The sequence below is a fragment of the Dermochelys coriacea genome, chromosome 7 (genome assembly GCF_009764565.3).
Source record: "Dermochelys coriacea isolate rDerCor1 chromosome 7, rDerCor1.pri.v4, whole genome shotgun sequence".
In the NCBI taxonomy this organism is placed as follows: domain Eukaryota; kingdom Metazoa; phylum Chordata; order Testudines; family Dermochelyidae; genus Dermochelys; species Dermochelys coriacea.
Window position 1 is genome coordinate 88,981,864 of NC_050074.1, and position 13,107 is coordinate 88,994,970.

The 13,107-nt window shown below is 37.7% G+C and overlaps 1 protein-coding gene across 4 annotated transcripts in view; it reads left to right on the forward strand.

Annotated features, from left to right (window-relative positions):
* The window catches only part of PCDH15 (protocadherin related 15), an 811,839-nt gene that overhangs the window by 257,814 nt on the left and 540,918 nt on the right, over positions 1–13,107 (forward strand). For all 4 annotated transcript variants that reach the window (XM_043518631.1, XM_043518633.1, XM_038411063.2 and 1 more), the window contains one exon: positions 10,173–10,333. In XM_043518631.1, the coding sequence (XP_043374566.1) occupies positions 10,173–10,333 (161 nt within the window). The remainder of the gene's footprint in view (positions 1–10,172; positions 10,334–13,107) is intronic.

Genomic DNA, 13,107 nt, shown 5'->3' on the forward strand with positions numbered 1-13,107 from the left:
AGATAGAATACCCCAGGTCGGGGCCCCAGGGGTGTGTCTGTGCGGATTTGTTCTTGTGCTTTTTCAGGGAGTTTCTTGAGCAAATGCTGTAGTTTCTTTTGGTAACTCTCAGTGGGATCAGAGGGTAATGGCTTGTAGAAAGTGATGTTGTAGAGCTGCCTAGTAGCCTCTTGTTCATACTCCGACCTATTCATGATGACGACAGCACCTCCTTTGTCAGCCTTTTTGATTATGATGTCAGAGTTGTTTCTGAGGCTGTGGATGGCACTGTGTTCTGCATGGCTGAGGTTATGGGGTAAGCGATGCTGCTTTTCCACAATTTCAGCTCGTGCACGTCGGCGGAAGCAGTCTATGTAGAAATCCAGGCTGCTGTTTCGACCTTCAGGAGGAGTCCATCCAGAATCCTTCTTTTTGTAGTGTTGGCAGGAAGGTCTCTGTGGGTTAATATGTTGGTCAGAGGTGTGTTGGAAATATTCCTTGAGTCTGAGACGTCAAAAATAGGATTCTAGGTCACCACAGAACTGTATCATGTTCGTGGGGGTGGAGGGACAAAAGGAGAGGCCCCGAGATAGGACAGATTCTTCTGCTGGGCTAAGAGTATAGTTGGATAGATTAACAATATTGCTGTGTGGGTTACGGGAACCATTGTTGTGACCCCTTGTGGCATATAGTAGTTTAGATAGCTTAGTGTCCTTTTTCTTTTGTAGAGAAGCAAAGTGTGTTTTGTAAATGGCTTGTCTAGTTTTTGTAAAGTCCAGCCACGAGGAAGTTTGTGTGGAAGGTTGGTTCTTTATGAGAGTATCCAGTTTGGAGAGCTCATTCTTAATCTTTCCCTGTTTGCTGTAGAGGATGTTGATCAGGTGGTTCCGCAGTTTCTTTGAGAGTGTGTGGCACAAGCTGTCAGCATAGTCTGTGTGGTATGTAGATTGTAATGGATTTTTTACCTTCAGTCCTTTCGGTATGATGTCCATCTGTTTGCATTTGGAGAGGAAGATGATGTCTGTCTGTATCTGTGCGAGTTTTTTCATGAAGTTGACAGATTTCCACTCTGTACGGCTAAATTCAGTGCCTTGCATAATCACAGGTTTCAGAGTAGCAGCCGTGTTAGTCTGTATTCGCAAAAAGAAAAGGAGTACTTGTGGCACCTTAGAGACTAACAAATTTATTAGAGCATAAGCTTTCGTGAGCTACAGCTCACTTCATCGGATGCATTTGGTGGAAAAAACAGAGGAGAGATTTATATACACACACACAGAGAACATGAAACAATGGGTTTATCATACACACTGTAAGGAGAGTGATCACTTAAGATAAGCCATCACCAGCAGCGGGGGGGGGAAAGGAGGAAAACCTTTCATGGTGACAAGCAAGGTAGGCTAATTCCAGCAGTTAACAAGAATATCAGAGGAACAGTGGGGGGTGGGGTGGGAGGGAGAAATACCATGGGGAAATAGTTTTACTTTGTGTAATGACTCATCCATTCCCAGTCTCTATTCAAGCCTAAGTTAATTGTATCCAGTTTGCAAATTAATTCCAATTCAGCAGTCTCTCGTTGGAGTCTGTTTTTGAAGCTTTTTTGTTGAAGTATAGCCACTCTTAGGTCTGTGATCGAGTGACCAGAGAGATTGAAGTGTTCTCCAACTGGTTTTTGAATGTTATAATTCTTGACGTCTGATTTGTGTCCATTCATTCTTTTACGTAGAGACTGTCCAGTTTGGCCAATGTACATGGCAGAGGGGCATTGCTGGCACATGATGGCATATATCACATTGGTAGATGCGCAGGTGAACGAGCCTCTGATAGTGTGGCTGATGTGATTAGGCCCTATGATGGTATCCCCTGAATAGATATGTGGACAGAGTTGGCAACGGGCTTTGTTTCAAGGATAGGTTCCTGGGTTAGTGGTTCTGTTGTGTGGTGTGTGAGTCATTATACAAAGTAAAACTATCTCCCCATGGTATTTCTCCCTCCCACCCCACCCCCCACAGTTCCTCTGATATTCTTGTTTGCTGAAATTAGCCTACCTTGCTTGTCACCATGAAAGGTTTTCCTCCTTTCCCCCCCCGCTGCTGGTGATGGCTTATCTTAAGTGATCACTCTCCTTACAGTGTGTATGATAAACCCATTGTTTCATGTTCTCTGTGTGTGTATATAAATCTTTCCTCAGTTTTTTCCACCAAATGCATCCGATGAAGTGAGCTGTAACTCACGAAAGGTTATGCTCTAATAAATTTGTTAGTCTCTAAGGTGCCACATGTACTCCTTTTCTTTTTATAAATAGAGATGAATCTGGGCTTTCCTGAATTATCTCTTAAGACTTAAGGTTTCCTGGTAAAATGAGTGGTTTTTGCTAGTGTGCAGTCTTAGTTGATTGGGTTCATATTCGGTGGTGTTGCTACTTGTAAACTCTTGGTATGTTGAGACTGAGTAGCTTTCTGTAAGAGTCATGATAATTGAGAAGGGTGAATTACTGTAGTTGATTTAAAAAATGTACTCAATATAAAATAATAAGCCTTCTTGTAAAATTAAGTTTTTGATGATTGGTGGTTGTTGTTTTTCAGTGAAATTCAGACTTGAGTTTAGGTAGAAGGGTATATATTTTAAACATAGGACTTCCTCACTTTACCTGCTTTAAGAACATGATGCAGAAGATTTCTGCTGACTTCACTGGGCTTTGACTCATTCTAACATAAATACAAAAAAGAAAGTGAATGCTCTTCAATGCTCAGAACAAGAAATGTTGTATTAGAGGCTCATACATATAGCGTGGGGGCCGGCAACCTTTCAGAAGTGGTGTGTTGAGTCTTCATTTATTCACTCTAATTTAAGGTTTCACATGCTAGTCATACATTTTAACGTTTTAAGAAGGTCTCTTTCTATAAGTCTATAATATATAACTAAACTATTGTTGTATGTAAAGTAAATAAGGTTTTTAAAATGTTTAAGTAGCTTCATTTAAAATTAAATTAAAATACAGAGCCCCCCGGACCGATGGCCAGGACCCGGGCAGTGTGAGTGCCACTGAAAATCAGCTTGCATGCCACCTTTGGCATGTGTGCCATAGATTGCCTACCCCTGATATAGTCCATACTGATTCATTGTAATTCGCTCTGCAGTTTCAATTATACATTCTTCCTCACTTTTTGCTACAAACTCCTTTATAGTGTTGCTATGAAGTGTTAAACATCTCAAAGGTGCCTATATTTTACTTACATGATCCTATCTAGTACTTAAGCCATGATCTTGCCCCAAGAGCTATACAAGTGGCCTTCAGCTGGGTAGTTCTTAGCAGAGGATAGGTTGTATAGCTTGTAAGATATACCAGTTTCTATACCAAAGTGGGTTGCTTTGAGATGATACTGTATAAATAATACAGATAATATATACCTAAATATTACCATCTCTTTATCAAGTGTATTTATTGAGAGCCGTGCAGTGTACCAGTCATGTCATAGTGGGGCAGATCCTCTGCCGGTATAATATGTCATAGCTCCATTGACTTCAGTTCATTCACACCAGCTAAGGATCTGCCCCATTGACTTCTAGAATTTTCATCACTAGCCCCTGAAGTATCTTCTTCATTTTTAATTATAAATTTTAAGATCTTGTGGTGGTTAATATACAAAAAGATGAATCAAGGAATTATCTTTAAATTACATAAAAATAACTATCAACAACCTCATAATGAATCTGAATGCAAAATGTCTATTTCCCCCCATTTTAAATGTCTTATGAATTAGCTTCCCAAGGTCAATAGGAGATTTGCTTCTATGTTTATGGTAGATTCATGGAAAAAAGTTGGTTTCATGGAATCATATATAGCATTTGAATAAAATCATCACGCACACTGTCTTTCTCACTAATAGTCATTCCTTCTCTAGCTGATCAATTCTAGTGTCAAACTGTTGGGCCTCAGTGGCAGGGCTTCCTTACTCAGTATCCCATTATATTAATTTTGCAAGTTACAAAGCCAGCTTTTCTTTCTTAGCTCTCTTCTTAAATGATGGAAGTGTAGTGTTACATATACAATGTTCTCAGCTTACTTCCAAAGTTGTTGCTTTGTCAAGGTGGGTGAAGTAATATTTTTTTATTGGACGTACATCAGTTGGTGATAGAGACAAGCTTGCACAGAGCTTTTCCTCAGGCCTCTGTGTAATCTCAAAAACTTGTCTCTCCCTCCAACAGAAGTTGGTCCAATAAAAGACATTAGAGACATAAGGTGGGTGAAGTAATCTCCTGATACCAACATGGCTATGACACCGCATACTTACTTTTTCAAATCAGTTTCCCTTTCTAAACATACACACAAGAACACAGATAAGGGAAACCTGGAGAAGAGAAAAGGAAGGGGGGGCAGAACTTGCTCGTGCTCCTTAAATGGTTTAATAGTAGGTGTGGGATTGTTTAGCTTTAGGCTAGAACTGTGGCTCTTTCTTAGAGTGGACAGGTTCCCTGGTCCATCTAGCTTATATTTAAAAATTGGATTGGATTCCCCGGGAATTTTGAGAAATTCCAGGGGAAGAGTCCATAGGTCTTAATTTCATTAGTCTTGCCTCTGTAAGTAGATCATATCCGTTGGCTCGATCTCTATAGATAAACACAGTTTGATTCTTAGTCAGGTAGCAGCTTCTACAGGGATGAGTGCTTAGAAATGCTTATAGTAGAACCACAAGTGCTACTCATTCCAATTTCACCTCCTGTGGTTGGCTGGTCAATGTTTCCCCTGCCCCCCATCCATATTTATTACATAAATTCAGTCCAGCCTTGTATCCATTACTTCAACTTGTAACTGTAGCCTCCTAGTCCACTGTAGTGAATTCATATGATATACTGCACATTTACCAATGTTATATATGCCATCATGTGCCAGCAATGTCCTTCTGCCATGTACTTTGGCCAAATGGGACAGTCTCTATGCAAAAGAATAAATGCACAAAAATCAGACATTAAGAATTGTAACATTCAAAAAGCAGTAGAATAGCACTTCAGTCTTCCTGGACACTCAATAACAGACCTAAAAGTGGCCATTCTTCAACAACAAAACTTCAAAAACAGACTTAAATGAGAAACTGCAGAACTGGAATTCATTTGCAAACTTGACACTATCAAATCAGGCCTGAATAAAGACTGGGAGTGGCTGGGTCACTACAACAGATAATTTTCCCTCTGTTGATACTCTCAACTTCTTGTCAACTGTTGGGAATGGGCACATCCACCATGACTGAATTGGCCTCATTAGCACTGACCCCCCACTTGGTAAGGCAACTCCCATCTTTTCATGTGCTGTATATTTAAACCTGCTTACTGTATTTTTCACTCCATGCATCTGATGAAGTGGGTTATAGTCCACAAAAACTTATGCCTAAATAAATTTGCTAGCCTCTAAGGTGCCACAAGTACTCCTCCTTGTTTTTGCATATTTCCTGCTACCTTTTCCTTAAGCCATACCTAGGCTAAATGAAATAGATTTTGGCTTTGAATGCATAAAAAATTGCTTAAATGCAGTAACTTTTGGCTGTGGCAATGACAGTAACTCAGTTGTGTCTACATATACTCTTTATAATAATAAAGAATGTTGAATTTCCATTTCCAAAAGATCAGTAATCTAACTGAAATTTCAATTGTGTTCTAGCCATTTACATCTACTGAGACTTCTTTATGCATGTCACATTTTTAGTGTCTTGTTTCATATACAGATAACTCTAGTCATACCCTGGATGACCAATTTACTTTTGTAGACAAATGTAGTGTAGCAGGAAATATTAATCCAGAATAAGGACTGACAGACTTTGGAGTCATCATTGTAATATTAAGTGAAGGTTTGATTTGTATTACTGCTGGTTCATACAGACACCAATGATAAGGACACAGAATTCAAGTTTCTAATTATACTTACCATAGTCAACTTCTTACATCATATCAACATTGTCATTTGCAGCTCATTTTTCCAAAGACTTTTATTTTTTCTGGCACTATATCATATACTCATGTCTGTGAAAATGTATGTAAACTCAGTCATATGCCACTTAATTACTTCCCAATCTGTCAGAATTCTCATCTATTGATGTCTACTTCAACAGATAATTATTTTACATTTCATTTGATAAGAATAAATGCCTATAACACAACTGGGCTCTAAATATTATTAGATGTATACTTCATTGTAAGCTAGAAGTTGTTCTTTAGATTCAATAACATGCATATCCCAATAAAAGAAACATGAATGCCATATAACCCCACAGCCATAACTTTGGGCAGGCGTGAAGAAACAACTTAAATACCCTACTATGTATGTGATTGCAGACCAACAGTAATGGTATGTTAGAACATATCAGTGTATTATGAATGAAAAGTACATCAGTAGGACAATATAAATGCCCTGACACAATGTATATCCCAGACAAAACTTCACAAAACTTGGTGTAATTTGGTTTCTAGAAATTTGAGCCAAACCTTTTCTCCCGGCTTTGCTTCAGGTATAGCATTTCCCATTAAAGTTTATCTGATAGATTAGGGTTCAAGAGAATCCTTAAAAAGTGAAAAGGCAAGTCAGCTGAAACAACTGAGTTTCAGTTGACTTCTACTGAATCAATGGCACATTTGCTTCCTCAGCAAACCCCGCCAGAGATGCAGAAATGTCCTAAAGGTTTCATATGACTGATTGTAAAATAATAGTTCACAAACAGAGCTGCTTTGACTTCATTTGGCTTTGGTTTACAAACAACAAAACCTTTCTTATGTTTAAACTCATTCATAACAATTTTGCAGTAATGTCATATGGAAGTTTATTTTTGCTTCAATGTTTCCTTTGCATATTCCCACTAATAAAAACCTGTTAACCTAAAATTATGGTAGTTCAGGTGTATTGCTATATAGAAATACAAACATTAAACATTAAAGAAATAATAAATTAAGTCAACATTCACGTCTGACACAATACCATTCTACAAGCAGTAGCCTACTACCATCACAACACTCAACCACATTAATACTGTTTCCCATACATTCCCTGTCATGGTTATAGGACTGATTGCACCCGTTTCCTTTCTGTTCTTTCAGTGTGCCCCTCTCTGGTATTAAGCCTTGTGCCCTCCGTCCCAGTCTTGGAGTGAAACTACGCAATTCTCCTACTCTTAGACTGGGATCAGAGTCCAATATCCCATCTTTGCCAACCACTTACTATTGTGCAAGTCTGACTTGACACCTGTTTTCTTCATTTTGGAACATGTAACCAGTGAGATACATTAATGAACAGCCTTCTTAAAACAAGTAGGTTTATCAGCAAATAGAACCACACGAGAGAAAATAATTTTAAAACAACAAACATCATACATGCATATTAGACTTATCTAATCTTATTCTTTGCTATAAGCTAAGTTATTTGTCTTCCCTGTTGAGTTACAGGAACAGAACATATCCAATTTACATAATTGGAGCAATCCCAGGAGCTCCTGAGATCCAGAGAATGTTTCCCCCTCTTAGAAGAAACTCCCTTTTCTCAAAGCCCCATCTCCCTCTGAATGCATGACCCCATTTACCTAATATGTTAATGGCTTTTGTTTCTAGGGTGTAGGTAAAAAGTCTTCCTTTTGCCTCAATCTTTTTCTTTTGTGGTCAGTCAGCCAGGCCATTCAAGTAAAAAGGTCCATCTGGTTGCTCCATTGTTTGGCAGTTAGCTCTATTGAGCCTTCATGACTTGTAATCACAGGCCTTGTGACTGTAGTAGTGACTGGAAGTTGTCTGGTCCCCCAGTGTTCCAACCTTCCATCATAGAAATCCCATACCTCAGACACCTTTGGGGTACAGAACAATAATCCTTATGAAACTCCAGGACATTTGTCACCTTCCCACTTTCATACCACCACTTTTAGGGCACATGCTAAGGCACTAAAATCACACACACAAATCTAATTACAGCCTTCTAGCACTATATTTTTAATTTAATGATTTTTAAATTCCAGTCTTACCATCTCCACATACCATCCACAAGACAGAGTGGGTAAGTTCCATAGAAATCAGTAGACTATTCTGATTTATTGAAATACTAGACTGGTTTTAAATTTGAGCATTGCAGTGTTTTTTGGTTCTGTTTTTTTCATGTGCACAAAAAAAACCCACAACACCTTAGACTAATCACGTAAGCTACTTGCAAACTAGTGCATTCTAGGTATTTTGAAATATTTCTGCCTCTCTACTTGCACTTATAGAGACGAAGCATAGAAACTGTCATTTCATGTCGTATCAAAATATTTTCTGTGCCTTTAGATTATTGTCAGTAGGTTATCTACTTAGCATTTTAGTCTAAGGACAAAAGCAGGTTGTGTGCACCTAAAATGATCAAACATTTTAAGGAACAAAAATTGAATGTTAGAATCTTAATAAGATACAAAAATAATACTATAATGATAGATATTAAAAGGCTTGTTTTCAAATGTTTATAATTCAGCAAGAAATCTCAAATGCCTTTATCGTGGATTTATATAAAAATGCAAAATGAAAGTTTCTTTTAAGAACATAGGAATTGCCATAATAGAACGTGCCAAAGACCAAACAGCTCCAATAGTGGGCAATGCCGGGTGCCTTAAAAAAATTATGTGGTTTTAAAAGGATTTTTTATCTAGCAGACAAATGTATAACAAGATTCGGCAGCATCAAACTGGAAGTAAGATGCAAATATTTAACAGTTGTCATCATCATTATTATCTCCTTTGTCGAAGGCCAACGTTGGATAGGGCTGACGTCTATAGGTTTCTTGGCATAGGCAAATACATGGACTGCCAGCCACCTCAACTGTAAAATTTTCATTAGTGAGGGCAGTTAATCTTTGTAACTGTTAATCAAATGGAGTAAATTCTCCATCACCTGGAGTCTTTTAATTAAGTAATGCACACTAGCTGCTAACTAGGTAGAACTATTAGTCTAATACAGACTATAGGTTTTCACTCTTCTCCCCCGACTTTCTTTCTCTTTTGGTTAAATTATTGCCTAACGTATGATACTAATTGAATGCCCCAGAAATTCCACATAATAGAGGGGGAAATTGCAGTGCTTTTATTTTGTAGATTCTAGTTTTTTTATTTCTTTCTGCTACAATTTGTTTTTCTCTTATAGATCTACCCAGAAAATGAAATCTTTCCATAGATATTGTATATATGTTTACACTGCAGTGAAATCCAGGGTTGGAACTCGTGGTCAAGCCTAACCTTTCGTCCTTCCATCTCTATTCACATTGTGCTAACCCAGGGTTCAGACCCAGAGCCCCAGCACCCTATGGGGATGGAGGGCCCAAGCCTAAGTCAAGCTGACACCCAGGTTTCAAATGCTTTTCCTTTGCAGTGTGGATGCAGCCCACTGGACTTATCCTCTGGGAGTCTGCCAAAAGTATCCCCCAATCCCATGGGCCAACTTACTTTGTCTTCTGGACAGTCAAGTTTGGTCGACAGTCAAGTTTTCCCACATTATGCTGTGAACAAAAGGTTAGGATGGTGACATTTTGGGAGGGCATTAGGAAGTCTGGGATATGGGTGGTTGGACTCAGGCTCTCTTAATGCAGTGTAGATGCTGGAGCCCCAAGAGTCCGTAGGAGTTTGTCCTACCTCGGGTTACAAATGAATGTAAACACTCAAACCCTAGGTTAGCAAACCCAAGGTCTACTAACTCAAGCTCTACTAACCCTGGGCTTACATTGCAGTATAGACATACCATCCATTACTACTGTTATATTTTATTTCCTTTTCTTTTTCTTCTATTTTCTGATGCACTCTTTATATCAGAAGCCTTAGTCACTGAATTTAAATATTAGTCTCTGTTACAGTATTTTCTTTTGTTCATGATAATGTTGGATGATAGATGACTGGGGGACGGGGGAATCATGAGGTTAACAGAAAATAAGAACCCAGATAGTGGGTCTAATAATCAAAGTAAAACTTGAAGTGTTTTTTTATAAAGTGTTTATTCCAGAGGTCCCTGGAATAGTTTATTCCATAGCTAGCCAAAATAGGCCTTTTGAGGTGGAATGTTCTTTTTTAAATACCATTAAAACCTACAATATTTTAAAAAAAGAATTAGAATGAAAGTGAATTATTCAAATGCATTGAAATTTGCTGTATAGTACACGCATATGAACCTATTTTCTCTCTCTCTCTCTTTCTTTTTTTTTTTTTTTCTTGCAGGCACTATCCTAGTGGACAGTATGCTGATAAAAGGGACAGCAGGAGGGACTGACCCCACTATTGAACTATCATTGAAGGACAACATAGATTACTGGGTGATTCTGGATCCCATCAGTCAGAGGCTGTACCTAAACAGTACTGGACGACTTCTGGACAGAGATGTTAGTTTGTTTATTTTCCAGACTGCCCCACTCCCACCCCCACAATCTTCAACCAGGGAAGCAAGCATTTAATAGTTAGAAATAGAAAGTTTTCTGAGAGTGACTAGAAAAAAATAGGTAAAGTAGTAACTGGATCCAGGAAACATTCTGACTAGCTGTTCTGTAAACACACCATGGGTATTCCTTTATGTTGTTGGACAGAAGACATCTCTCCATCTATTTTAAATTAGTGGTATTTCATGACATAATCAATACATTCAATAACATGGGAAGTTCACATTTACAAGTTGCACCTACGTAGTTATATACATTCAGTAACAAGTTCATAGTGCCATGTATTGTTGCATACTCCCTTATTAATGTTTGTTTGTTTTTTAATGTTCAAGATTTATCATAAACATAATAATTTCAAGGAGTTGAAAAGTGCATCTAGTTCTCTTTCTAAAAGATATAGAAAGGATGCCTGGGCAAGTTAAACTTGGTTCCTGATGATAACTTGTCACCTGCTCCAGATATCTGTCCAGGCACATGCATAAAAGTTTGTACAACAAACAGGTTGAGACTGCAGTCAAGTAGAGATGTATGAGCTGGTGAAAATAAAGTAATAACTGACCTGAACTTCAACTTTAAAAAAAAATAGGTAGATTTTTTTTCACTCCCCTCTACAGTTTTATTTTTGTTTTCTCATAACTTTGCTTTCTGATTCTGGATGGAAGCAGAAGTGTTGAAATACCTACCTCATGAGAGTCCTCTCCTGGGGCACTAGTTCTGCCAGAAGCAAGGAGTAACAAAAAAAATTGTGAGAATCTAGACTTGTGAGACTTAGAGCCCAATTATGTAGACCTAAGAGGACCTCAGAGGATTCAAATAAGCATGTTGTGTTCTTACTCAGAACACCAGTTTATACTTTGTGTTGTTTCCCTGTTTAGTCCTCACAAATCTTAAAGGAGCGTTATCATATCAAATTTGGCTTCTATAAAATCAAACCTTTACAAAATCTAAGGCCAACAGGAATGTTTTCATTGATATATATTTCATTCAGTAGAAATACTCCTAAAAACAAATCAGTATCCCTCCTACATGTTTGCTCACCAGTCATTGTAGCAGTGTGTTAATACAAGGAACCTGAATGTAACATCGACTCAAAACTGACTATAGACAGAAGTGAAAGGGCCTGATCTAAAACGTGCTAAAGTCAATGGGAATCTTTCTGTTGACTGCAGTGGGCATAGATTAGGTCCCAAATGACTAGTTTATTTTCATTGTGTATAGTGAAATAAATGCATTAAGTAAACAAAGAGTAATAATGAAATGTAATTAATTTTATTTAAATTATCCCTGATTTAATTTACATATATAAATTTGCCTAATTGAATGCAATTTTCCTTATTTTGTATTTTTTTTCATTTGCAAAGTGTACCCATCACATTCTCTAAGTATCTGTACATAATTAGCAAAGTCACGTAAAGAAATGCACAGCAGAATGGGAACAGGAAACTCTACCAACTTCCCAACAAAGAAACTCAAGCCCCTCTTAAGTAATCTCTTTGGACAAAGACATGTGTAAATAGGGCTTAGAGCATCCCCTGTGCTTCTGAGCTCTGGTTTTGGACAGAATATAAGGAGAGAGACTGAGAGACTGACATCTTAGGACCAAGCATAGACATGCAGAACTATTCTTCCAAACTCACTGCACTAAGTGAGTTCTCTTAGCTCTAACTAGGGCCAGGGAGAAACCGTAGGAATAAGACAAACTCAGAAGCACACTTAAATTTTATTTTTTGTTTCTGTTTAAGTGAACAATAACTACCTACGCCGGAAAGTGGGTGAATTTGGACACTAAGAACAGCACACAAACATTAAATTAAAGGAGGGTAGAGTCTCTTAAAAAGCCATGATCTAAACCTCATAGGCTTTTATAGATCAAAACCAACCACTATAATTTTTCTTCACTGTGTCCGTTTAAAAACACATTGTTCAATGCAGACATATATTTGAACTTTGTCATCTGGTACAATGACTTGATTTTATAAAAAACAGATTTATTTTAAAAATCTAATTGTTTTTAGTCTCTCTTCCTTCTGGTTATTTTAAAATTTCACATTCTGCAAGAAAGTAGTTTTTTGAGCCAGATCCTCTGCTTAATTGAAATCAAAGTTGCCGTGCCAATTTACACCAGCTTAAGATTCATGTGGATATTGAAAACTGAGAAAGATGCCTTGATTCAACCTTTATACTTAGCATAGCTCTGTTGGCACTATATTGAGATTTAGACTGTTTATTTATAATCTTTCTGCTTCCAGATTGTGCTAATGTAACTATGTTTACAGAATTATAAAAGTTGTGTTCTGAAAAGCACTGCTTCACTGTCAGGGATATACTGTAGCTGAAGTGGAGGTGACTATATTTAGACTATTCTAGACTGATAAACCTGCCTTTCAAAATGTAATGTGAATACCTGTACCTTCCATATGCCATACACTATCTAGTCAGAGAACTTGCTGACCTGATTGCTGTTCTATATTGGTTAACAGTGGCTTGATTGTAGCTGAAAGTGGTTTATAGTGCTATGAATTTATGTTAGTGCTCCACCATGGCAACATTCTCAAGAAAGAGAAACAAATAGGTCACTACGTGGGAAATGGAAGTACATTTATTTTAGGCTTTTTATGCATTATTGTATTGGTAATATTTCCAGCATATTCTACTGTTATGATTTTGGTATCAACCATTGCTTGTTTTACAGTTAATTAATTTTATAATATTAGTAATGG